General features: G+C 40.7%; 1 protein-coding gene across 1 annotated transcript in view; it reads right to left on the bottom strand.

Moving 5' to 3' along the window:
- Positions 1-65: 65 nt before the first annotated feature.
- il16 (interleukin 16) overlaps positions 66-24,977 on the bottom strand; it is a 49,074-nt gene continuing 24,162 nt past the window's right edge. The window contains exons 6-27 of the mRNA XM_062393012.1: positions 21,682-21,819; positions 21,446-21,551; positions 19,987-20,135; positions 19,214-19,327; positions 18,687-18,801; positions 16,991-17,064; positions 15,522-15,771; positions 14,926-15,043; positions 14,183-14,315; positions 12,686-12,773; positions 12,050-12,273; positions 11,697-11,834; positions 10,656-10,808; positions 9,878-9,934; positions 9,116-9,212; positions 7,616-8,748; positions 6,689-6,843; positions 6,297-6,462; positions 4,896-4,997; positions 3,917-4,148; positions 3,550-3,678; positions 66-2,914 (exon numbers count right to left, since the gene is read on the bottom strand). Of these exons, the coding sequence (XP_062248996.1) occupies positions 2,742-2,914; positions 3,550-3,678; positions 3,917-4,148; positions 4,896-4,997; positions 6,297-6,462; positions 6,689-6,843; positions 7,616-8,748; positions 9,116-9,212; positions 9,878-9,934; positions 10,656-10,808; positions 11,697-11,834; positions 12,050-12,273; positions 12,686-12,773; positions 14,183-14,315; positions 14,926-15,043; positions 15,522-15,771; positions 16,991-17,064; positions 18,687-18,801; positions 19,214-19,327; positions 19,987-20,135; positions 21,446-21,551; positions 21,682-21,819 (4,044 nt within the window). The 3' untranslated portion in view covers positions 66-2,741. The remainder of the gene's footprint in view (positions 2,915-3,549; positions 3,679-3,916; positions 4,149-4,895; positions 4,998-6,296; positions 6,463-6,688; positions 6,844-7,615; positions 8,749-9,115; positions 9,213-9,877; positions 9,935-10,655; positions 10,809-11,696; positions 11,835-12,049; positions 12,274-12,685; positions 12,774-14,182; positions 14,316-14,925; positions 15,044-15,521; positions 15,772-16,990; positions 17,065-18,686; positions 18,802-19,213; positions 19,328-19,986; positions 20,136-21,445; positions 21,552-21,681; positions 21,820-24,977) is intronic.

Here is a 24,977-nt window from a genome sequence, read left to right as displayed (position 1 = left end):
CTGTTGTCCATTCCTGTTTGTCTTCTTTTTGTGAAGTGTATAAAAGAAGAAGTTGACGAGTCATACACTTGTGAAACCATTTAATATGCCAACAGAAAAGGAAACGTTGTGAAATGTATACAACTTATTTTTAATTTGTTATCGCAGATATGACTCATCTATAAATATCACCTTTGTAAATAGCGATCTTTGGTTTCTCATGGCTTGCATACGTACACATTAAGGCATCATGTTTGTGTATCAGTCCTGACTGAACAATGGGTTAATTTTAAGCATGGAGAAATGTTGCATGGACAACACTTACAATTTATAGAAAAATAGTTTTTACCATTGCCATGAATACATTCCTCTGAGAAAAGAAACAAAAACTTGACATCTGTCAAAGTCCTTGCTCTGCACTCTCAACCCATTGATCACTTGCTCACAGCATCAGTCTGAATATTGTGCACTTTTTTTTATTGTGGATCATGAATACATTCAATGAACACAGAGGAGATTGAGTCAATTCAAATATTTTTTCCCTGTGCATCAATGAGCACTGAGGACTGAACACAGACACACAACTGAAACTTTCCTGCTGAGTTTGGTCTGACTCATCATTTTGTAAATGGCTGTCAAACTGAGGTACTGAATCAAAAAAAACGCTCCACAGAGCTTCATCATAAAGGAGAGCGGGGTAATGTGAGACATCGGGTAATGTGAGACACCCCCTGTATCTAAGCAACGGAACACATTTTTGGTCATGTGACAATTATGTTTTCAAGCCCCTCCCAATCCCCCGTGCCATGAAGGAGAAGTTGGTGCTGGTGGAGTGGAAAGTATGTTTTTTCACAAAAATGGGGCCAAACACCCCTCGCAGAGATGGAGAGTGCAGCCGCTGAGGTCATGCAAGGATATAAGTCCTTAAGAAAAGCTGGAAGGGATAGAAATATTGACAAGAAAACCCTCAAAAGATTCATAAAGAAAAAAGAGAAAAGGTAAGTAAAATCAGTAGCCTGGGGTGCAGTAGCTGAGGTAAAGAGAATATTCACAGATGAGATGGAGGAGGAGCTTGCCAAACACTTGAAACAACTAGCTGACCATATCCATGGCCTTGCTCCAGTTAAGTGCTGTGAACTGGCATTTGAATACGCAGAGAAAAACAATATCCCTGTCCCTGCCAATTGGACAGAGAAACAATATGCAGGTAAGCTAGGGTGTGCACATGAGAGATCACATGAATCATAATAATCATAATGTGCTTAATTGACCAATCCCCATGATTCGGTTACTAGTCCGATATTAGTTTTGGAATGTGTGGTTGTCACTCTAGCTGTCAGGATTTTAACTATTACAACATGTGTTGTTATGGTAGTTTTAAATTGGAATAAGTAAGTGGATTGCTTTACCCCCTTGATTTCTCTGGTCTGTCTCACTTTACCCCGTAGCTCAATCATATTTTCACTGCCCTTTGTCGTGAAGACATTCTGATCATTTCCATTGCTAGGAAACATCCTGAAATAATGGAAAATGTGTACATTTTACTGATATATAATTTTAGCTCGCCTAGAGGTTAGCAAATGTAAAAAATTTCTCACATTACCCCGCTCTCCCCTACATACAGTACCACTGCAGAAAAAAGAAACATTTTCAATCTGTACGATTCTCTTAATATGTTTGATAACATATTTGTTATTTCTTTAATTAAAGACAACAATAAGGACGAGACCTAATGAATGGCATGTCCATTTTCATCAGTACAACAGCAGCACAGACTTTCTCCTGTATTTATCTCCTAATCAGACAGAAATATGAAGCAGATGACAGAGGCGGCTGGTTAGGCCTGATCGGTAGCTTGTTAATTAATACTGTGATGGACAGATCAGATACTGTCACCTCTTTGTCATACTTTTGGCTGACTCTAATGTATCATACTGTATATTAAGAAAAAAGTTGTCACCATCTTGTGAACATGAGTAAATAAACAGCCTTTTAGTCTCCTACATTTTAGGCGTAAAGATAAATCATGACTTTTGAATCAATAATACAAAGTGTTGTGCTCTGGAATGATTTAACTTGTTTACACGATGCAGGACATGGCATCAATAGCCTCAAACATGTTTATGTGTAATGATAGGACAACTGATGAATCTAATCTTTCAATTACACAGTGTCACGTTGCTGCAGCAGTAGGAACTAAAGCTGACGTTTGTTGTGTTCACTTGGGTGTTGTCACTTAGGAGCATCCCAAGAGTGGAGGCTACCAGCTGTGTTTGGATCTGTAAAGGGATTCCTTCATTTGATATTGTGTGTTATCATCACATCTATTTACTTAGTCCTGACAGTGCAGTTTTTGTGCAGTTGTGATGCAACATTGGATGTTGTTTCAGAAATACTATACTGGCCAGCATAGAGTGCAATCAAGCAAGAAGCTACACATTCACCACAGTGTAGCCTAACACAGTGAGCCCTAATAATAACATTGGCGGTCTGATCTAAATGAGCTGTTTGGATTTCATGCAGTAAGTCATTGTGTTGTGCACCTAATTTATTTACTTGCGAGCATGACACTGGCCAGGCTCCGAGCTATCATCAAGTGATTGTCTACTGAAGGTAAAAAGTAAAACTCTTAACACAAAAATAAAGGTGGACCACATTTATACCTGATTTCTAGGAGTTTGTTAGAAGGCCAACATTGGTGTGTCCCAAGTTCCGATGTTTTCTTATCCTTTTCGAGCAGCTCTCTGCAGCCACAGTTTGTCTCATTCTGGCGCTCCCTGTTGCTCTCGCCTCCTGATGACCAATGTGATTGGTCCCTCGGGTAAAGCCTTGATCATGTTCCAGGCCTCGAACCTTGTCATGTCCTGCAGACTGCCTCCCTGCACCTGCAGCAGTTCATCTCCACACTGCAGACTGCTCTGCTCTGCAGCTCCACCTGACACACACACACACACAGCCTTTTTAGCTTTTTTCACAGTATTACTATAAATAATATCAATATGTTGTCTTAATTTCAGAGCTGCCTTATTTTTCAAATTAGTTTCTCTGGCTAAACACGCGTTTGTTTTCTCTAGAAACTGTACTAAATACAGATACATTTATAGTTTGAGCTGACACCAAACATGAATCATGTCCTTTCCTCTTTTAAGACTCTTTTAGTTGGTTGGTTCATGGTGATTTTGAACTTTTGAATTTATCAGGTGTTGTTTCATTTCCGTTTTAAAGGTCAAGTGTTATTTAGAGAAATTGACTATAAGATACATTATTTCCTTTTCATTTGTCCGTTTTCATTATTTAAATAATTTAAGTCTTTGTACTCAGACAACAGGTTGTATTTGATGCAATAGAATGAGCTCGTTTTCCAATGTTTACAGCAGCCCAGAATGAACAAACCCGACACTGGCTATATAGGACGTTTTCTCAATATAATGTTACCCGGAGACCACCATGGGCTCTCCTATACTGTTGGAAACAGAAGATTATTCAGTTTGGTATAATCTGCAAAATTACCACTAGATGGCCCCAAATCCCACTCACTGATCCTTTAAAATATCCTCAACATACATGTACCTGTAAAGATCCTGTTGATGACTAAAGGCCTGTCTCCATGGATCGAGCCTTTTCCTCCCTCCAGAGTAAAACCAACTCCTCCAGCTCCTTTGTCCAGCTCCACCCTCACCGGAGCCTTCTGCTCCTCCACTGCAGCACAGAAAAACAGTGAACAGGACAGGGCAAATGCAACCTTCATAACTCCTTAGTACTTAGAACAAATAGTTATTAAAGTTACCATATAACAGGTTAAATTAAGAAACTGTTTCAGGCCTACGTGAACAGCATTTGTCTGCATCAACTGAAAATCCTCCCTTAGAAAAGCTATAGATTCCATAAAGTCTCAAAGTGTCAGGACTGCACCTTTGTGTGTGTTTGTATCACTCACCTGAAGGGTTCGGTTCTTCGCTCTTGCAGCCTCCCCCCTCTCTGCCTCCCTCCTCTGCTCTCTTGCAAATGACCACCACAGCCAACTTCAGATTCCGGGCCTGACGCATAGCAGCGGTGGCCTCGGCATGTGTGACGCCCTGCAGTGTTTGTCCGTTTATGGACAACACCTCATCTCCTTTCTGAATGGTGCCCTCCTGAGCCGCCAGGCCGCTTGGAAACACTTTGTGTACCTGAACAGAAGATAATATACAAGTGTCACAGAGAGAGATATTCAGTGGCACAGACTAGACGTAGCAATGTAGAGGGTTAAAACGTGTTTATGGTAAATGATACTGGAGTGCAAGACTTGAGAATATGACGTGCCTGGGATTATCTGTTATCTGTTTCATTATTTATCCACATTATTGACACTGGGTTTTCAGTCAAATCAAACTCTTTTAAGTCCAGGTTAGATGTTCCTAATTCCATAAAAAAGCTGTTCACCAGCAGAGACATCCTGACACACGGTAAATGCCACCAGAATAGAAATCTCTGTGACAATCAGTGCCTTTGCTCAACCAGACCTAGTCTCACATGATGTGCTACGTGTGACTGCAAAAGTCAATCTCAGCATCTCAACAGAGGAAACATGCAGCCACACTGGATCTGAGCTGCAAAGTGCTAAAGTTAATGATCGTCAGAAGTTTGGTGTCAAACATGCAGCTTCAACAATACCTCATTCTGACTGGGACAATGTTGTGCAGACAGGTTATTGCTAAGAGGCTAAACCCTCATTCAGAAGGTGGTTTAATGAAGGATCATCAGAAAATTGCCAAAGAAAAGCAGTTTAAACCCAGCAAGAGTGAGCTTGGTATGACATATGTGTTCACATATTAAGTCTGACCCTTGAAAGACAAAACTGAATTGGTCCTTGATAGGAACCTCCCTCCACCTCGGCTCTAAATGAGCAGTTTGAAGTTGTACTGAGAGCTGCTTACTGTCAGAGCTTTGGTCTCCAGGTCACAGCCGCCAGCGATGCTGAATCCCAGACCTTCTCCCTCCTCTTTATGTAGAATCACAACATGGATGTCCACCAGTTGCTGTGGTAACAAAAACAAAACATGTTTTATTATTTTTATGAAGGGACTTTGAGCCATCAAGCAACCTTCACAAATATGTGCCTTTATTTACATTACTAGAGGTTTCCAAATGTTATATAGTCACTTTTGAGATCTTTTTCTTTTTCCAAAGAATCCGGACCAAAATGGCAGCATATGCTATAAACAACCACCTGCTGAAAAGACAACATGGCCATGACTTTATGCCTAAAATAATGTCGTGTGAATAGTCTCAACGACTGTCCCAAAATGTGAATGAATGATGAATAAAATGCATGAATCAATTTTATGAACATCAACTGTGGAGCCAATGGTTGTAAACCTGATGATATAGCATGATATGTCGCTAAGTCAAAATGTAACAGGAAAGTGGTCATTACGTTTTTTTCAGAGTGCAACATGTGAACGTTTTTCAGACAGTGACACCTTGTGTTTGCAGATCACAGAATGTACTGAATGTGTGTGTGTGTTTGTGTGTGTGTGTGTGTGTGTGTGTGGCGTGTTAATATACAGCAGATGCTGAGCACACAATGGCTCCCAGATGGCTGGATATTTGAGTTGTAAGTTGTTACTGAGATTTGACCAGGAGACATGTGAAGTTTCCCTCAGGCCAAAACAACAAACATTGTTCATAGCTATCTGGAAGACAGTGAAATGTTTTGTATTTCGAGACAGTAAGTGACCTGCACAATATATTATAATATACAATATAATAAGGGAAACAGAAACCAGGCTCTGAGCATAGTTATAAAAAAAATCTCCAACCCTTGGAAAGCTCACTGATCAACCTCAGCTTGTTTGTTTAATGAACATGTGAATAGGGTTAGGCTAGCCTTGTTTACCTGAAAAACAATCTGAGTATTTCTAGAATTTAGACCACAGCCCTGAGTTTGTCTATTAGAGGTTAATATATTTTAATAAATTACATTTTTCCTGAACGTATAGTTCAGTATATAACAGTGATACTGCCAAAGGGCTTCAATGGATGGGGGACAAAGTAACGTTAAGAAGGTGGTGCCTATACTGAGGGAATCATGGACCATCTGCCTGAGGGGAGGAGCTGCTACTAGAGACGACTTGAGTTAGAAATGAGATGATTTTTGAGCCTGACTGGTTATAGTTTGCTGAAGACTGAGCTGGGAGTTGTGATGTTCACCGTGGTTTTCATGGCTGTGTTTATAACCTGGTGGATCTTGGCCTTTGACCTTATAGTTAAATTACCAAACCATCCAGAGATACCTTAGCACAGGGGGCTCTCCATCACTGCGTGATAGATTTTACCTTCAGCGTCTCTTGATCCAGAATTGTGACTTCCTGGATCATCCTCTGTATTTCCTGGGAAGAGATGGCTGAGATGACGGTATGAGCAGAAGCAGAAGTGACTCCTGCTTCAACATGAGATCCCCCCTCCTCTCGCTCAATGGTGCACTCTCTCAGTGTGGCCAAGCTGCGTTTCAAAAAACAAAAACTGAGATTAGGCTGTAATCGGTTACACAAATCTGAGCATATTGCACACCAAGAGTGTGCAACTGAGCTGTTAACAAAAAAGTTGGTGATAAAAATGCTGCTCTACCGATTAAACAGGAAGTTGTTTTTTTAACCTGGACCCACTTCCTTATGAATATCAAACCGACAAAGTTTGCCTTTTCAATATGTCTCAGTGCAAATCTTACCTGACAGAGAAGCCTCTGTCGCTGCTGTCCACTGCAGGAGCAATATCACACCCAGGGTTTGTAGTATCCACTGATGAGGGGTCCTGCAGGTTTGGGGAGCGAGGGTCACTAGAGCCGGTGTACATGGGAAGAGAACGCATCAATGCTTGTGAAACCTGGAATAGAAACAACATTGAAAAAAATTGATTTTAGACAATTTTAATCTACTTATCCTTGGACAACAATGGTTAATGGACTGGATTTTTTAACTTTCTTATAGACCACGCAACGTGCTTTACAGTACAAGTTGCTTTTACCCAGTCATAAAGTGCTTCTACACACCATTCATACACTGTCTGCAAAGCAAAGCCATTTGGGGCAAATTGGGGTTATTAACTTGCCCAAGGACACAGGAGGAGTCCTACAGGAATCTAGGGTTCGTGATTTTTAAGGTAGTTTTCCACAATTTCTTTTTTTTTGAACTTTTTATTTCCTTTTATCAAATGCAGTCATACAGTACATCACATCATTTTAACATGAAATTAGGTGCCACAGGTGAAAATAACAGTGGAGCGTTCTACAGTCAGTAATAGTTCTACAGTCATCATGGCACTCTTTTTACTACTATTAGCTGCAGATAAAGTAGTATACATGATCTGGATAAACTGTTGGTTGTCCTACACCAAATTGTAATGAACTAATATCAACCTCCATATAATGTCTGAATGTTTGTGCAGATTTGGTTTAGAAACTACTTTTAATAATAAGTTTAGCACTAAAAGGACATTTTGTGTCTGCCTATCCTAATGGGGAAACACAGTAAATTTGGGTATTGTGATGTAAGATGGAGACAATAAATAAATCCTGGGCACTGTGATTTATAGGTTTAGGAATTCAAGTCTGCCCTTACGTCTCTGATTATAGTTCCTAACATGTATGACCGATTACCTGGTTACTGAAGGCGAGAATTTTTCCTAAATTCTCTGCCTCCAGGCCTCTCAAGGAGGTACTGTCTGTAGGGAGACCAGCACTCAGACTTGTGCTCAGCTTTTTTTCTTGGGTCAGTGCTGCACCCCCCTCCGTACCCTCTGGAGGACTTTCCCCATCTTCTTGATTGGATCTAATGGGTGTCACCGGGGTTAGGACATCGCTGAGATCCACTCTCTCTAGCTCAGACAACTGTTTGGATGGTGAGACATTGCTGTCATCATGAGCTGGTGGGGAATGTGAATCATTCATCCCCGGGTCCAGATCAGTGCTGATGGAGTCAATGAGTGGGAGATCTGTCTCTGTCTGGACAGAGGGAGATTCATCTTCCCAGGACTTTTCTGTTGTTTGAAGACAAGCTTGAGAAGAGGAGGAGGTGACAGCAGAGGGGGACGTGGAGACAGTGTGTTCTGTCTCCTGAACACATGTAGTTTGGTTTGACTGGATCTCTTTGGTGATTCCATGTTTGCGGTTCCCAAAGTCTTCAAGTGAGGCATGGTCCCTCCGGGCCTCCTTCTCCATCAGAGGAAGGGAGCTGGAAGGTGACACAGGCCTCCTATGCCCCCCCTTTTCTGGACTCTCTGGACTGGAAAAAGTCTCAAATGAGTGGATCTTTTGTTTGATTGACACTGCAGATGAGGCAGATCTGATTGCAAAGCTTCTGCTGAAACCCACAGCAGGCCTCTGCTCTGCGGGTTTAACCTGCTTCTTCTGGTCCTTCTCATCTCGAATTTTCCTCAGACTCTGGCGAAACCAGGTGGGCTTGGGTGCCACCGGGGGCCCCCTCTTTGATTCTGGAGTTTCACATGTGTTTTCAGGGGTCATATTGGACTGAGGATCTGAAGTCACATCTGTGATTGTACCATTGAGCTTAGCGGGGCTCTCTTCATCGCTCATGGTGGAAGACTTGAGGTCGATGGCCCTTGTGCGGTCAGCTAGGTGTTGGCAGTGGGTCTCGGACAGTTTTTCAGGGGATGTGTCTGAAAGGCGAATCCAAGGATCCTGAAGCTGCTCTTGGGAGCGTTGTTCAATACGAGCCTGCCTCCTCAGAGCTCCTCGTTTTGGCTCTGAGCAGAGCACTGCTGATGAATCCTCTGCTAGATGAGGAAAGTAGGAAAGTTAGAGAAAAGAAAATGTGTGTCAGAGATTTGTATGGCAAAATATATCGATAGATATTACTGTGTATTCACAGAACAATATGGTGAAGAGACCCGGTGTAAATAAAACAGATGATCACCAACTTGCTGTGGCCTCAGATGAACACCATCATCATGATTCAGTTTTATTCACCGACACATAGAAGCCCTGCTTCAAACAGGAAATGGAACCTCACTTACTTTCCACTGACATACTTACAACAAACATGGCCACAGGATAGGCTTGCGGTCACATTATTTATATAGACTATATGTGAAGTTACATTCAGGTGCATAAATGTAAGATGGTAGTATCATTACCTACCTATGTGTTGACTGTCGTCGGTGCAGGCAGCAGTGTCTGAATGAGTGAAGTCGTCTTTGCTCCCCTCTAACTGTTCTCTTATTCGCTCTCCTTCCTGCTACACAAACAGGAAGTATTGTGTCACGACAGCTTCTCTAACAGCAACCACAAAAAGGTGCAGTAATGTACTCTGCTTCCGCTCTGACATTCATCTACATTCATCTGCTACTTTTAAACTGTTTGATTCAGTCATTCACTTGCTCGTAAAATGCTCAACAACTATGATGCACACCGACATGCAACATGCAAATGCCTTCATGCTGACATGCACACAAAGTTTTATCTGCACAATATGCATTTACACAACTTTTCCTTACAAGGTCATGAATTGACACAAACACACACACACACACAAACACACACATACGTAACCCAGGGAATAACAACATAATCCAATAATAAGAAGAATCAATATTCTTATTATTATTTATAAACACTACAGAGTAGAGGCTTAAATAGTACATATGTAATATTATATATTTTAGTTACTATAATTCAATTAATTCAATATAATCTACATTTGCCCAATATTAGGAGTATCTCAAATATTATAGAGAGAAACTCCACAGTTACCATAATGAGCATTATAATAATTTCCCCATTATCTGTATAATCTATTACTGAGCAGAAAGGGTTTCGTTTTATTAGATCATAAAAAGCTCCATGCACTTAGCATGCTTTCACTAGGACGACACTGAATGCCACCATCACTTCTTCACATACATTCCTGAAGAGTAACCTCAGGATCTTTTGCAAGGCTTTGTATATACTGCTGAAGAGCTACAGGCAGTGGAGGGACAGCAGTGAGAAGCATGATTGGTACACAGGAGGAAACATAGTTAGTATCATATCAGCAGTATATTTAGAAAGACACACACCCACAAACACTCTTCGGGTCAGTGTTGGACAAGTGTTAAACACTGAGACGGAGATCTTATGGTTCTGTAGTTAGATACTCTTAGATAAAGCAAATAGCTATCATTGTCTCTCAGACAGTGGAAGGTAAAAAGTGATATGGTTAGGGGATGACCTGCGTAACCCCCTCAGCCACAGTCACCCCAATAGATCAATTTAATGGCCAAGAGAAAAACTATCCCAATTACACACTAAGTATTGATAAATGGCTGACATTTAGGTGCTGGAGAAAAATTTAGTTTGGGGTTGAATTTGTTTGTGTAGAACTCACACATGTAATACTAAATTTGTTTTCTTTCTGTGTGACTCTCTGCAACCACACATTCTATAATGCCACAAGTATAAAAGCAATGCAGACCAATAGATTGTTTGTCATATTATCACAGAGTAAGTCCAAAGTCTATGCTTGTGTAGTCATAGGGTAAAGGGACAACTAAATTATGAGCCCTCATGTTGTGAGACAGTCGATCATGATAAAAAAATTAAAACAATACAAATATTCTGCTAAATGTGCAAAATGTGCACAAGTGACAAATTTCAAAAGCAGACTCATTGTTGTTCAGCAGCTGTAGTCTCAGTGTTGTACCTGGCAGCTGGTGTGTGATGAATACTCCAGTCCTTCGTCTCTAACTGGAGATCCTCGACTAGAACCACTGGAGTCTCCATTGTAGCCCTCCTCGCTGGTCACATCCTGAGGCCAACAGTACCGACGTGGAATAGCACGCATGCTGCAGTTAGACTACAAACATACACACACAAACACACATGCACGCACGCACACAAGCACACACACACACACAGTATTAATGTCTGTGACAACAGTTCATTCTCCCTCAGGCGAGATGGGAATAGATGGGAAAGCTGAGTGTCACGGCTTCACCAGTGTATTCCGGCATGTCCATCAGAGTGGTCAACAATTACATTACCTGGACTCTTGGTACTACCGTTTTCCTCTCAAGGCCCAGCCTTTAGACCCTCTACATGCCGGCTGTCGCTCGGGAGGTAGAGCTGGTTGTCCACTATCCAGCTTTAAACCCAGTGTCCCCCATTCTGCATGTCCTGTCCTTGTGCAAGATGCTAAATCCCAAATATGAGTGGATATGTGTGTGATAAAATGCTGCACATTGATGCACTGTATGAATGTGTATGTGAATAGATGAATGGCAAAAATATTGCAAGGGGCTTTGAGTGGTCATCAAGTATAGAAAGTACTATATAGAAATAGAAAATGTACTATTTACCACTGTAATGTATGAAGAGCTGTAAACTTGTCCCTGCTGTGCCCCGCCTCCTGCAAAGTAATACTGAGATAGGGGCTTTGTTGCTTTTTTTAACCTGTCTCTACAGAAAACCGCAGGAGTTACTTTGTGCATGTGTGAAAGGCAAACCGGGGGTAAAGTCCGGACCCAACCATCCAGGCTTATCCGCAGGTCATGTCGGAAAACAACTTAAGTTATGCTGCTGGATGGATGGATGGATGGGTGGATAAGTCGTTGGATGGATGGATGGATGGGTGGATGGAGGATTGGATGGATGGATGGATGGATGGATGGATGGATGGATGGATGGATGGATGGATGGATGGATGGTGGATGGATGATGGATGATGGATGGATGGATGGAGTACCTTGCTGCCCCTGAAGGCCAGATCCAGGGCCTGCTGACTGGAGTTATTGGCAGGAGGAGAGTTGTATGGGATATTATAGTCCTCTTCAGGATACATGGGCACAGACAGTCTGTTGTCCAACCACGTGTCTGTTACAGACTACAGGACAAGGAAGATAAGACACACTACTACATCAAAAGAGATAACATCTAAAGACACTGATCTGACTTATTTTGAAATCGAATATGACAACACAGAAAAAGAAATCGAAACATACGCTGTAAGACGCTGTATGTGAAAATGTCAACAATCACTTTGAGCTCACTAATCTGTATATTGAACCTTTCCATACAACCTGTGGTGTGCCTGCTTACCTTCGGTGTGTCCAGGCTGTGGACACGTGATGATGGCTGATGGTGTGTGTTGTGAAGGTTGTGCATGTTGAGACAGCGGTTGTAGTGGTGGCTGTTGGTGTTATCACTACAGGAGCGGGTCATGGTCTTCTGTGCTCGTCGAACCGTCACCTGACTGAAACTCCTCTCTAGACAATGCTCACACCTCTGCCGACTGTGAGAGCAAGACTCCAGTCTGCGCAGCCCTGGGACAGAACAACACAAATGATGGTAAATCATACATCAATTGAATTGTGGGAAGAAGCAACTATGCTCGATGTGGGGAGAGCACGCCAACTCCACAGAGAAAAACCAATGACTCCCCCCAGCTGTGTCATGACCATGCTAAACAACCAAGGACCACTGCACTGAATTAACATATGAAGATGAATTTAATGTTTGTATTTTGTGTCACTGAAGGAAGAACAATTTCTAAGGTTGCTAACTGCTGGGTTGCATTAAGGTAAGTGGAGGAATATATGCAAAGGAATATGTTTTGTGATTCCTGCAGATTTACAGAAGTGAAAAAGATGGGGATTAGGACAGAGGAAATGAAAGCTAGCCTGAGTAGGAACATGTGACTATTGGAAATAAATAATAAACAAATTAATATTTTACCATCAATACTCCACTGGCTCTTATCCTTCCTCAGTTTGCTGCTTTCCACTGCTAGAGTGATGGCATCAGTCAGTTGCTGCTCTGATACCTGTGACACACAGAGGGCAGAAGATGGGAGATGTCAACATGACAGTAACATCTTGCTGCGCAACGTAAAGAGCAGTGGTTGTGTTTGTGTTCCAGAGCGGGTACACGTTTACTCTACCTGAATAGCACAAAAAATGCTAAAAACGAATACATTTTTTTGGTGTAAAAAGTGATGAAGCCAAAATATCAACAGATATAAGGGGAGAAATGTGTGTGATGACATTGTTATGTAATTATAGCCCTCTTATTGTAGTAATAGATGTAGATGCAATGTGTACAAGAAAAGAAGGGCAATAAATGGAAAAATACCATATCTGTGATTTCTATGAAACATGCTAATCAAAGCCACAACTTATTGCTCCATTAAAGAGCAGGTAACTAATTGACAACATACAAGGGAAAAGAAATGTCTTCAGAATGTCAAGAGAGAAGATTTCCATTTGGTACTGCACCATATGAAAGAATCTACTGTTGGAAATACAGTACCTCAAAGGTCAGTGATGGACTTACATGTTATTGGTTTTGCTCATTTCATGGGTTTGTTGAAATGATACCATCTTCAGAATAAATTAGATGTTTAAACTATGGCAATCACGAAATAACATGTTAGATTCAGTTTAACAAACTAGAAATTAAAAGGCAGAAGGGGAGAAATGAGGGACTTTCAAATGTACAATGTATTTATTGAATGCACTAGATATAGAGATTCATATATAAATATATTTAAATACCGTAATTTATGATCTTCTTGTGAGGATTGTGGAGAGTTTTGTATGATTAGTCTTTTGTGCACTGAGGCTTGTGTTTCTGTTCAGAATTTGTCACATAATTTTTTTGTGGTTGATTCTTTAGCGGCTTTCAAAGACTTTAATGGAGTGGTAAATAGTTCCAAAAAAATGTGAGTGAAAATGTGTATAATTCCTCCCTTTTCCCTGAGGATGCATTTTTCAACATGCATATATGATGTATGTGAGGTGATTTCTGCTCTTACATATAAGACTCACATACTTGTGATTTTCAGGGCTGTAGGAGCCACTAAAGGCTCCTACATGTTCCTACATGCTCCTAATGTTTTTTTATTAAATTGTCATGAAAGGACTAGTAATGATCTGATCTTTGATTATTCCGGAAATGAAAAAAGAGGTAACACAAACACACACACACACACACACCCACACACACACACACACACATACACACACACACACGCACACACAGTGTAGAGTCTCCAGCTGAATGTCTTGGAGTGTGGAATGAGGTAGGCAGTGAAAGGAAATCCACACTAGCAACACAGATGCCCACAGTTGCACCCATGAAGCAACATTAAGAGTGACCCAGGAGAGGCTTTGGCCCCTTCAGCCAACTAAATCGCCTGATGGCTGAAATAAAAGAGGTGGAGGCGTGGCATACTTTGGGGTCGGGGTGGCGACTGATGATGATGTGGACTGGACCTGGTGTGCATTGGCTCAGGACTGTGTAGACGTCATTCAGCGCCATGTTGTAAACCACAGTGTCGTTGATCTCCATGATCTCATCTCCGCACCTAAAGGTAGCCAGCAAAAGTTCAGGAACAGAAACAAAAAACAACTCTGAGAGGAGAACTATTTGACAAACACATGCATATTGTATACAGCAGTATAATCATCATATTATATGCATCGTACTACATTATATATATATATATATATATATATATTTATATATAAAGTGAAGACTTATCTTTAAGGTATTTCAAATGAAATCTTATTTCCATTGCTGATCAATTTATTGCCTCTTGTTGAATTGTTTCATGTATATGCCAGGACTGTGTGCGCTGACCAATCCCAATATGTCATGAACCCTGACCAACCCGTTAAACACTTACTCTTAAATGCCTTTCTGCCATGGGAACTTTTTGGTTAATGTATTATTACCTTTTGTATTTTTGAAGACATTTTCCTTCCAGCTAATCACAGTTAAACAGCTCATTTTGGTGTTTTATTGTGTTGTTATTTCGTTTGATGCCTTTCAGCGAATTTCTGTTTCTTGTTTTCTTGCTTCTATTAATTGCCTTAAACCAGCCTGCCCTCAGGATTAATGAAACATTATTATATTGATTGCACTGTATTGTTAACACTGAGGCTGAATGGGAAACTCTAGTTGTTTTTTCATACCGGAGTCGACCATCCATGTGTGCTACAGATCCAGGAGAGAGGGTGTGGATGTAGATCCCTGGACATCCATCACCAGATGGAACACAGCAAAGTCCAATACCCAGACCAACACCAGCCTCTGAGACACACGCAAATCAAACTTTATTGTGATAACATGATGATGTTTCCCTGAAAAGAGATAAGCCATACACACAGAGCCACTGATATCTGTTGTTCTTTTGGCCATTAACACATATTTGATTGATTCATTGACAGCCACTACAAGTTAATTAAGTGATGTGAACAATTTTGCAAGGACCTGGTGAAGACCAACTTATCTTCAGTTTAACAGATGACGATGTTTGAAAGGAATGCAGGGTATAACCAAAATGTGCTTTGTTTGCGTTATGTTACATTTTTTAGAGCTTGACTTGTATTATGGACCAAAAGGAAATTATTCTTCTTGTGAATTCCTTGATGTGTTAATCTTTAATTACAACTTTTTTTTGTTGACATGAAAATAAAACAAACTGAATATTAGATTAAGCATCCGATGAACCTCAGAAAAGCAACTCATCCCACTATAGAAAGAGTTTGTGGATTTTTCTAAGGCTGACCTTTGTGCAGGATGATCTCCATCATGATGCGGTCCCTGGGTTTAGCAGGCTGACCGGGGACACTCAGTGTGTTGCTGCAGGTGTTGTTGAGGTAGTTGAAGTCTCCCATGTCAGCACTGACCCTGGCCATGCCAGTGGTGGAGCTCAGGGAGCGCGACCTGCACAGCTGAGCCACCTGCGCTTGACCACACAGGGCCCCGACACGTAGGCTGGTCCTCACCACGAGAGACAGCATACCCTTTTTAATTTGCTGCATAAGACATTTCATATTTCATGTCAGTACTACATGCTTTTAAAAATGTTGGTTTGCTAGAATTAGGCCACATGGGTTTGATCAAACCCATTCAAACACGGCTCCAGAGGAGAATATCAGTGGACCTTTAGATTAAAAACATGTTGTTAATGATGCCGTTTCAAGTCAAATTTGAATGTTGGGGCTTACAGACACTTGGATGACACCGCAGGAGCAGAATGGAAGGATTTTATGTTGTTTTCAGTTGTTTTTTTTACATTTAAAGAAGTGGTCACCAGTTACTTCAATTCTATTGGATTTGGCTGCAACGCTCTTTCACCCTGAGACTCCAGAAGTGTTTTGTGAAGTCAAACCCTTCACCCACCCTGCCATCAGCATAGTGGTGAGTAGATAATGAATTAATTTTCATTTTGGGTGAACTATCCCTTTAAGGCCTAAATGTATCTGTGCTCACATCGAGCTGTCCGTGGTGCACACACTACCACTGAACAAATAACCACAAAGATCCAGCTGCTGTTTCCTTGGAAACAACACTAGTGACCACGCCATGTTCAATTATTAATTTATCACGTTTAAGTATATTACCTATGCTAAACACGTCACGTGATGCCATAAACTGAGAAAATGCTAACCCAATAAAATGGGTTGAATCTAAAAACATTAGCCATAATGACAAGGTTTTTTTTGTTTGGGACAGAACCATTTTCAAGACACTCAGTTGTTTCAAGTAAAAGGGCACTTTAATCTGAAATCATTTCACTTAAATTTAATTGAGTCGACTTTTGTTGTGGTCTGCAGCAGTGGCTACTTTTGATTAAAAAAAAAAATCTATGTATAATTTGTTTTCACAGTATGTGAAAAATATTACAACATTTCATCATGCAGTCTTTTAAAAAAGATTTGGATAAATAAATCTGCATTCATCCCTGTAAAGCTAAGGCTCCTTATCAAAACTATAAATCAAGAAAGACAAAGTTATAATTATTATCAAAAAATACACAATAATGATTGAAAACTTGGTCTCTAAATGCATTTAGCACGAGTGTTTTATGTGTCATATTTAATTGGATCACTTTTTTTCTGTGGTCTTGTTGTTTTTAAATGCATGATGGTGAGTGTTTTTCTGCAAACGTCTGAATAAATAAATCAGCACATGCATGGTTGTTTTGCCAATCGAACGAAGATAGCTCATAGGGTCACAATGCAGTGGCCTCACTTTGAACTTGTGCAGGGCCTCATCATGAGTCAAACCAGGAAGAGACTCTCCATTCAGCTCCAGGATCTCATCACCTGTGCAGACACACAAACAGACAACCTTTGTGTTGAAGGCCAAACAGCTAGTCTGTGACATGCCAGCTGACACTAACCAGGGATCTAAACACATCACAACATTATGATATGTTAAAAACCTTAATGTCTTACACCACAACATACTTTTAAAGTGAAACTATAATAACCTTAATCACATACACATTAATCTACACAATTGGTTTCATGTATCAATTGAGATCGGCTGGATAGGGGTTTGTTGAGAGTGACGTTTGATTGCATGTTAGAAATATGGCTAAGTCAAAAGAATTTTCCAAAAAGTTCAGAGAAGAGATCATTGCCTTGCACAAACAAGGAAAAGGATATAAAAAGATAGCAAAAGCACTGAATGTCTCTACAGATACAATTGGAAGCATAGTTCGCAAGTTCAAAGTTGAAGGAACAGTGGCTACACTACCTTGGCGTGGCAGAAAGAGGAAGCTATCTGCGGCTGCCACCAGATTCCTGAGGAGGCAAGTGGTCAAACCCTAGAGTGACTGCAAAACACCTGCAGCAAGACTTGGTTGCAGCAGGCACTGAGGTTTCAGTTTCTACAGTAAGGCGCATACTAAACACTGAAGGGTTCAATACCCGGACCCCAAGACATACACCACTACTGACCCAAAAGCACAAGAAAAGTCGGCTCCAATATGCTGGAAACCATATAAATAAGCCACCAAAGTTTTGGAAATCTGTTCTGTGGAGCGAAGAAACAAAACTGGAACTTTTCGGGCCTATGGATCAGCGGTATGTCCGGAGGAAGAAGAATGAAGCATATGCTAAAAAGAACATCCTGCCTACAGTGAAGCATGATGGTGGCTCACTGATGCTCTGGGGCTGATTGCTTCCTCTAGCACTGGAAACCTGAAGCGTGTGGAGGGCAAGATGGATTCAGTCAAGTATCGTCTGAAAAAACGTCATGCCGTCTGTGATGAAGCTGAAGCTTGGGTGTCATTGGACCTTCCAACAGGACAGTGATCCAAAGCATACCTCAAAGTCCAGAAAGGCTTGGTTTCAGAAGAAGAAATGGAAGATTCTAGAGTGGACATCACAGTCGCCTGACTTGAACCCCATCGAAAATCTCTGGTGGGATTTGAAGAAGGCGGTTTCAAAATGCACACCCAAGAATATAACTGAACTGGAGGCCATTGCCCTAGAGTAATGGGCTAAGATTCTTCAGGAATGCTGTCAGAAGCTGGTGTCTTGCTATGCATCACGTTTGAAGCAGGTCATAACAGCAAAAGGGTGCTCTACTAAGTACTGAAGATGCTTGTCATGAAGGGGTTGAATCATTCTGAGAATGCAGTAGTCATTAAAAGTAGCATTTTGTGTTGAATTTGGATAAAAACCGTTGTAATATTAGTTTCAATTGCTCTTGAGAGATTTCTCTTTTCATCTTCCCCCCTACAGTAACATGAAAGATGGATTAGGAGCTCAGGTTAAAGATTTGTCTTTTGTTTGTAATTTGCTTTGTTTTCCTTGAAAATTATGGATTAATTTGTGGATTGATGTTTGTTATTCTGGGCATTTCTCCCGTCAGTCATGACGTGAAAACACTTGTTATTAAGTGTGTGTATGAGCTTCATGTTCATGTTTGTTCTCACCCTCCTGAAGCCTTCCATCAGCAGCGGCTGCTCCTCCACGGAAAATGGTTTTCACATAGATTCCCATTGGTCCATACATGCTGTCCCTCCCGCCCACAATACTGAATCCAAGACCCTGGCAACGGCAGGAGAAACACCATTTATAACATTTTGAAACATCACAATCAGAGTTAAAGCGATGGTTTCACGTTTTAACCAGATGACAAATTAACTGAGACTAGAGTAGTTCATATCAAAAGTAGCTGATGGAGCCTGCTCAGAGTCACAGTGAAGCCATTTAAAGCTCGATTTGCTGATGAAGCCCTTCAGATGCAGATAAAAGCTCAGGGAAAATGTAAAATGTTAAAAACTGCTAAAAGTACTATTCAAACATGTGTGAGGTGACTTCTCCTGCTGCAGAGACAGTAGTGCATAAAGAATATTGTCTGTTAAGCAGTTACTATGGTCTGCTGAGAGCAGCGGTGAATGAAGAGCAGCTGAGAGGGAACCCAGCAGATTTGAAGGTGGCAGTAGAGTGTGATTCCTACCTTGCCGTGGCCCTTCATCAGCACTATATTACAGATAATGAAGGCTTGTTGCACGTTGCTGCAGGAGTGTACCAGCTGGGCAGAGCTGAGAGAGCGGGAGGGACGGTGCACAGGCTGGAGAGGACCCACAAGCACACACACACACACACACACACACACAAACCAAATTCAAAATGGCCATTTATTTATACCAGTAAGTTGTTACATGATACTAGTGACATGCTTAGACACAGCAATTTGGGATAAAATAACACTGAGCTGCAGTAGCTTCTGGAGCATTTATCATCAAATAATAAAACAAGACTAGTCTTCTACTGTTTTAACATCCTTCCCTGTGTCAATTATCTGTGTTCTTTTACAATCTTTGATTAAATTAAACCAAATACTAAAAGACAATGTTATCCTTTACTTGCTGAACATTGATGTCTTTGTCTTTTTTTTAAAAACTTTATTGTTACTGTTAAACACAAAGGAAATGTCATATGTATTTATATATGTACTGTATGAATGTATGGGTGAATGTAAAACTGTACTGTAAAGAGCTTTGAGTGGTCATAAAGACTAGAAAAGCGCTATATAAATACAATAAACAAACAAACATGGTGCAAGTCACATGATGGAGCAGCACAGCTCGAGTTGGCTGCCTGAACTGGCTCGCCAGCATCACTCCTTTAATTTCAATGGAAAGCCTGTGTAAAAGGTTGCTATATGCCACTGTACTGTATTTATATATGTATATATAAATATATATACATATATAAACATAAATATACCTGTGTGGTGGTGTGAGGAAACTCCAGCTGCTGGGATAAAGACTTCCTGTTTCCATATATTCCACTACTCCCATGAGGATGATAGCTGTACAGCTCCGGGGTCTTCATGATGATGCTGTCCAAATCCCCGATCCAGTATGGCTGGACACCTGGTTACAGACACAGTATCATCAGAACAAGGATAAGGGTTAGTTTTAAGATAAACAAAGATTTTACTCTTTACTTTAACATTTTTTTGATGTATGTCAATGCAGTTGCTATGTGTGTCACTTATATGCAAGTTAGCATGTGATGGCATCTCGTGGCATATAGCAACCTTTTACACAGGCTTTCCATTGAAATTAAAGGAGTGATGCTGGCGAGCCAGTTCAGGCAGCCAACTCGAGCTGCGCTGCTCCATCATGTGACTTGCACCATGTTTGTTTGTTTTTTGTATTTATATAGCGCTTTTCTAGTCTTTATAACCACTCAAAGCTCTTTACAGTACAGTTTTACATTCACCCATACATTCATACAGTGCATCTAATCTCGCACTTTGTTATTCTATGGGGGGGGGGGGGGGGGGCATTCAGGGTTTAGCAAATTGCCAAAGGACACTTCGGCATGCAGATGGGTCAGACTGGGGATCGAACCGCCGACCTTCAGGTTGGAGGACGACCACTCTACCCCTCAGCCCTATGTGACACAGCTCACAACCATCTATAATACACACCCAACTTGTCTGTCTATTCAAGCTGATTCAGTATCCATTCACGCTTTAAGATTCTAAAATCCAGTTTTAAACCGATTATAAAATAAAAGATTTAATTCATCATTATTTCAGAAGATTAAAAAAAACATAAAACTATAAATTTGAACAATGCGAATAAAAACATATCATCAGTTATCTGATTTTATATGAACCCAGTGGTGATGTGTTGTAACGTTACATCTGCATAAATGTTTTTGTCCATATTGTCTTCATGCAGAATGAACAATAATGTACCTTAATGTCACTAATGTACACTGCTCTCTACAGTCTGTTCAGTTTAGCCTCACACCAGTGGAACTATAAGAATAGCTTTTCACAATCAGGACAACATTTCCCATAAGCACGTAGTTGGTGTCTGTAAAAAAAAGAGTACTTTCTATCTTTAGATTATGGTGTTGTATTTTGAGACCCTAACCCTAACCCTTATTCTATCAAATCAGAATTCAGATTTTGTGATTCTTTTGCTTTCTCTGATCCTAAAATATTGGTTTTCTCTGTGCAGACTGAGTGCATATAAACAGTTTCAGAATGGTCTGAGCCTTGTTTTGACTCCTCCTCCTCATGTGCTCTCGAGAATCTTCTGCTCTTGGATATTTGTGCAATAAGCATCAAAATTCCTCATCCAATAAAATATCTATGTATACCAAGTAGGACACAGACCCTCAACCTCTCACTCCTTACATAATTTGGGGGGACAACTGTACTCACAGGTTGAATTTGGCCGAGTCATGTTGCTGGCTGTTTGTCCTGGTGGGCTCTGCTCATTCTTCTCTGTTCCCCAGCATTTCTCCTCATTAACCTCTGGGATGGGTAACTACAACCACCCACACACACACACAAATATACACACACAGCCATTGCAGCATGAGTAAAGAAAACAATGCAAACAAAGGCATAATGCAAATATAGAGGTGGTTCACACTAGAGATTGAAAGATGGTTTACCTTGAGGGGGTTGTTGTTGGCTACAAGTTCTTCATCTGTGTACCCAGGCAATGATTTTGGGTCTGATGGGGAAATGAGAGCCGGGTGCTGTTGGCTCTTAGTCAGTGAATGGACATGGTCTTCATGTGTAGAAATGTCCTAAAGTAAGAACACACCACAGATACATTTCAACTGTGGCCTAAACATGAGTAACACAAGCTTCCTCAGTCCCAGTTTTAGTGGCTGGAAATCTCGCTCCATAGCTGAAGTGATGCATTTTAAAAAGATGTATTAATGTAGACTTTGCCTGAGTGGCTGGTTTCTAAATACCGTTGTATATATACTGCTGTGAAGAAGTATTTGCCCCCTTCTAGATTTTTTACATTTTGGCATATTTGTCACAATTAAATGATTCAGATCATCAAACAAATTTTAATATAAGACAAAGATAACCCAAGTAAATACAAAATGCAGTTTTTAAATCATGATTTCACTTATTAAGGGAAAAAAGCCGTAATTGCCCCCTAAACCTAATGGTTTGCACCTAAGGGTGGCACTGGTTGTGCCACCCTTGGCGGCAACAACTGCAATCAAGCGTTTGCGATAACTGGCAATGAGTCTTTCACATCGCTGTGGAGGAATTTTGGCCCACTCTTCTTTGCAGAATAGTTTTATTTCAGCCACATTGTAGTTTTTTTTTTGTTTAAACGGCTTGTTTAAGGTCATGCCACAGCATCTCAATCGGATTTTTACTTCCGGACTTTGACTAGGCCACTCCAAAACCTTCAGTTTTTTTTTTTGTAGCTATTCAGAGGTGGACATGCTGGTGTGTTTCGGATCATTGTCCTGCTGCATAACCCAAGTGCAAGTTCCTTCAGTATGTTCTGGTAGAGAGCAGAATTCATGGTATCATCATTATGGCAAGTCGTCCAGGTCCTGAAGCTGCAAAGTAGCACCACCATGTTTGACTGTTGGTATGATGTTGTTTTTATGAAATGCTTGGCTGGTCAGCAGTGGCTTTCGCTGTGGAACTCTCCCAATGGATACCATTTATGCCCAGTGTCTTTCTTATTGTTGAATCACGAACACTGACCTTAACTGAGGCAAGTGAGGCCTGCAGTTCCTTAGATGTTGTTCTCGGGTCTTCTATGACCTCCTGGTTGAGTCGTCGATGTGCTCTTGGAGTAATTTTGTTAGGCCAGCCACTCCTGGGAAGGTTATCCGATTGTTCCAAGTCTTCTTCATATGTGGATAATGGCTCTAACCGTGGTTCACTGAAGTCCCAAAGCCTAAGAAATGGCTTCGTAACCCTTTCCAGACTGATATATGTCAATTACTTTGTTTTCATCTGTTTTTGAATTTCTTTAGATCGCGGCATGATGTGTTGCTTTTTGAGATCTTTTAGCCTACTTCACTTTGTCAGACAGGTTCTACTTAAGTGATTTCTTTATTCAACAGGTCTGGCAGTAATCAAGCCTGGGTGTGGCTAGTGAAATTGAATTCAGCTTTCCAAAAAATGATGTTAATCACAATTCATTCATGATTTATCATGGGGGGGCAATTACTTTTTCACATAAGGTCAGGTAGGTTTGGATAGCTTTTTTACCTTAATAAATGAAATCATCATTTAAAAACTGCATTTTATATTTACTTGGGTTATCTTTGTCTAATATACAAATTGGTTTAATGATCTAAAAGATTTAAGTGTGACAAATATGCAAAAATATAACAAACCAGGAAGAGGGCAAATACTTTTTCACAGCACTGTATATACATATGCTTTTCTAGTCTTGATGCCCGCTCAGTGCACTTTACAGTGCAGCTTTGCCATTCAACAGTTCACACAGTGCATAGCTGGTAAGCACTTTTGGCACATGGAATGGGGAAGAGTGGGATTGAACCGCCGATCTTTTAACTAGTGGACTACCCAGTCTCCTTCCTGTGCCACCATCAAAACTGTAGCTCTATCTGGCACAGACCACTTCCTGTCTGCTGATTTCACCCCTAACCTAAGCCCTAACCTGACCATGTGTGCTTGTCTTATTGTGAACTTTTCACTAGAACCATGTGGACGCTGGCATTTCGTCACTGGGGAGGGATCCAGACAGACGGTGTTGAAAACGGAATCAGCTGAGCCCAAGTCGTCACATGATCGACATTCTTTCCTACTTCTAATTTTCTCCATTCCTCCTTCATTCAACTGTTCTGGTTTCCACAGCCACTTAAAGAGAATCCCAAAATACCTGGCAGGATGATAAGGTTCTACACTGCCCAGCAGCAACCGAAATACAGAAACCTAAAAAGAAACTCATATAGAGCCCCTGTGGCTGCTGAGGAGCAATGAAAACACATCATTTTGGGTTCAGCACTAACACCTCTGATGACATATCCAAACAACACATAAACAGCATGTGCTTCTCATTCTAACTGAACAGTTCATCTCCTTAAAAGCTCACTGCTCCTAAGTGAAAATCTATTCTGATTCAGAAAAGATTATTTTGACAAAATTAGGGATTTTACTGGAGCTGTAAAATTACATAACATTTTCCTTACATTCCATGACTTGTTCTTTGTTCCTGAATGTGTCAAATTCCTTTAATGCCCCAAGTCTTTTCTAGACATCCTGAAATTGCAAAAAATGATCTAAACCTTACTGAATTGTACTCTCACATTAGTCTTTTCTTGTTGACTGAATAAAAATTCTTTGAATCCCATTATGTGTTTCCACTTTGGAAAACCTGCATATATAGCCTTTTGTGTGTGTGTTTGTCTATCTATAGTTATGAGGGCCAATTTTGGTTTAATACCATCATTTTGAGGACATTTTTACGTTTGGAGGACATTTTGCCTGGTCCTCACGAATTCAATGAACTGTTTAAGGGTTAAGACTTGGTTTTAGGGTTCAGGTCAGAATTCGGTCTATATTAGGGTTTAGTGTAATAGTTAAGGTTATGGTAAGGGGCTAGCATACAAGTCCTCACAACTATAGAAAGACGTGGAAGTGTAATTGTTAAGACTGGGAATCTGACTGCAGCATGAAAACATGCCGAACTAATAGCAGACACCTTCACTCCACTGTCACCTTCAACATACTGACAGTGAGTTGATTTAGTGTCTCATGCAGTTATGCATGTGATCATTGGGTGGATCAAACACACACGATAATGCTTGATACTGATTATTACTCATGCCTTGATTACTTCATGCTCAAGCTGTGCACGAACGTTCACCGGCAGCTCAAAGCTGTAGGTGCAGGGAGGACTGTATTCACCAATGAACTGTCATTGTAGAAAGTATTCATCTCAGCCATCACATAA

This window comes from Platichthys flesus, chromosome 1 (assembly GCF_949316205.1).
Source record: "Platichthys flesus chromosome 1, fPlaFle2.1, whole genome shotgun sequence".
Classification (NCBI taxonomy): Eukaryota; Metazoa; Chordata; class Actinopteri; order Pleuronectiformes; family Pleuronectidae; genus Platichthys; species Platichthys flesus.
The sequence above is the reverse complement of the archived record's forward strand: the minus strand, read 5'-3'. Positions and strand labels throughout refer to the sequence as shown.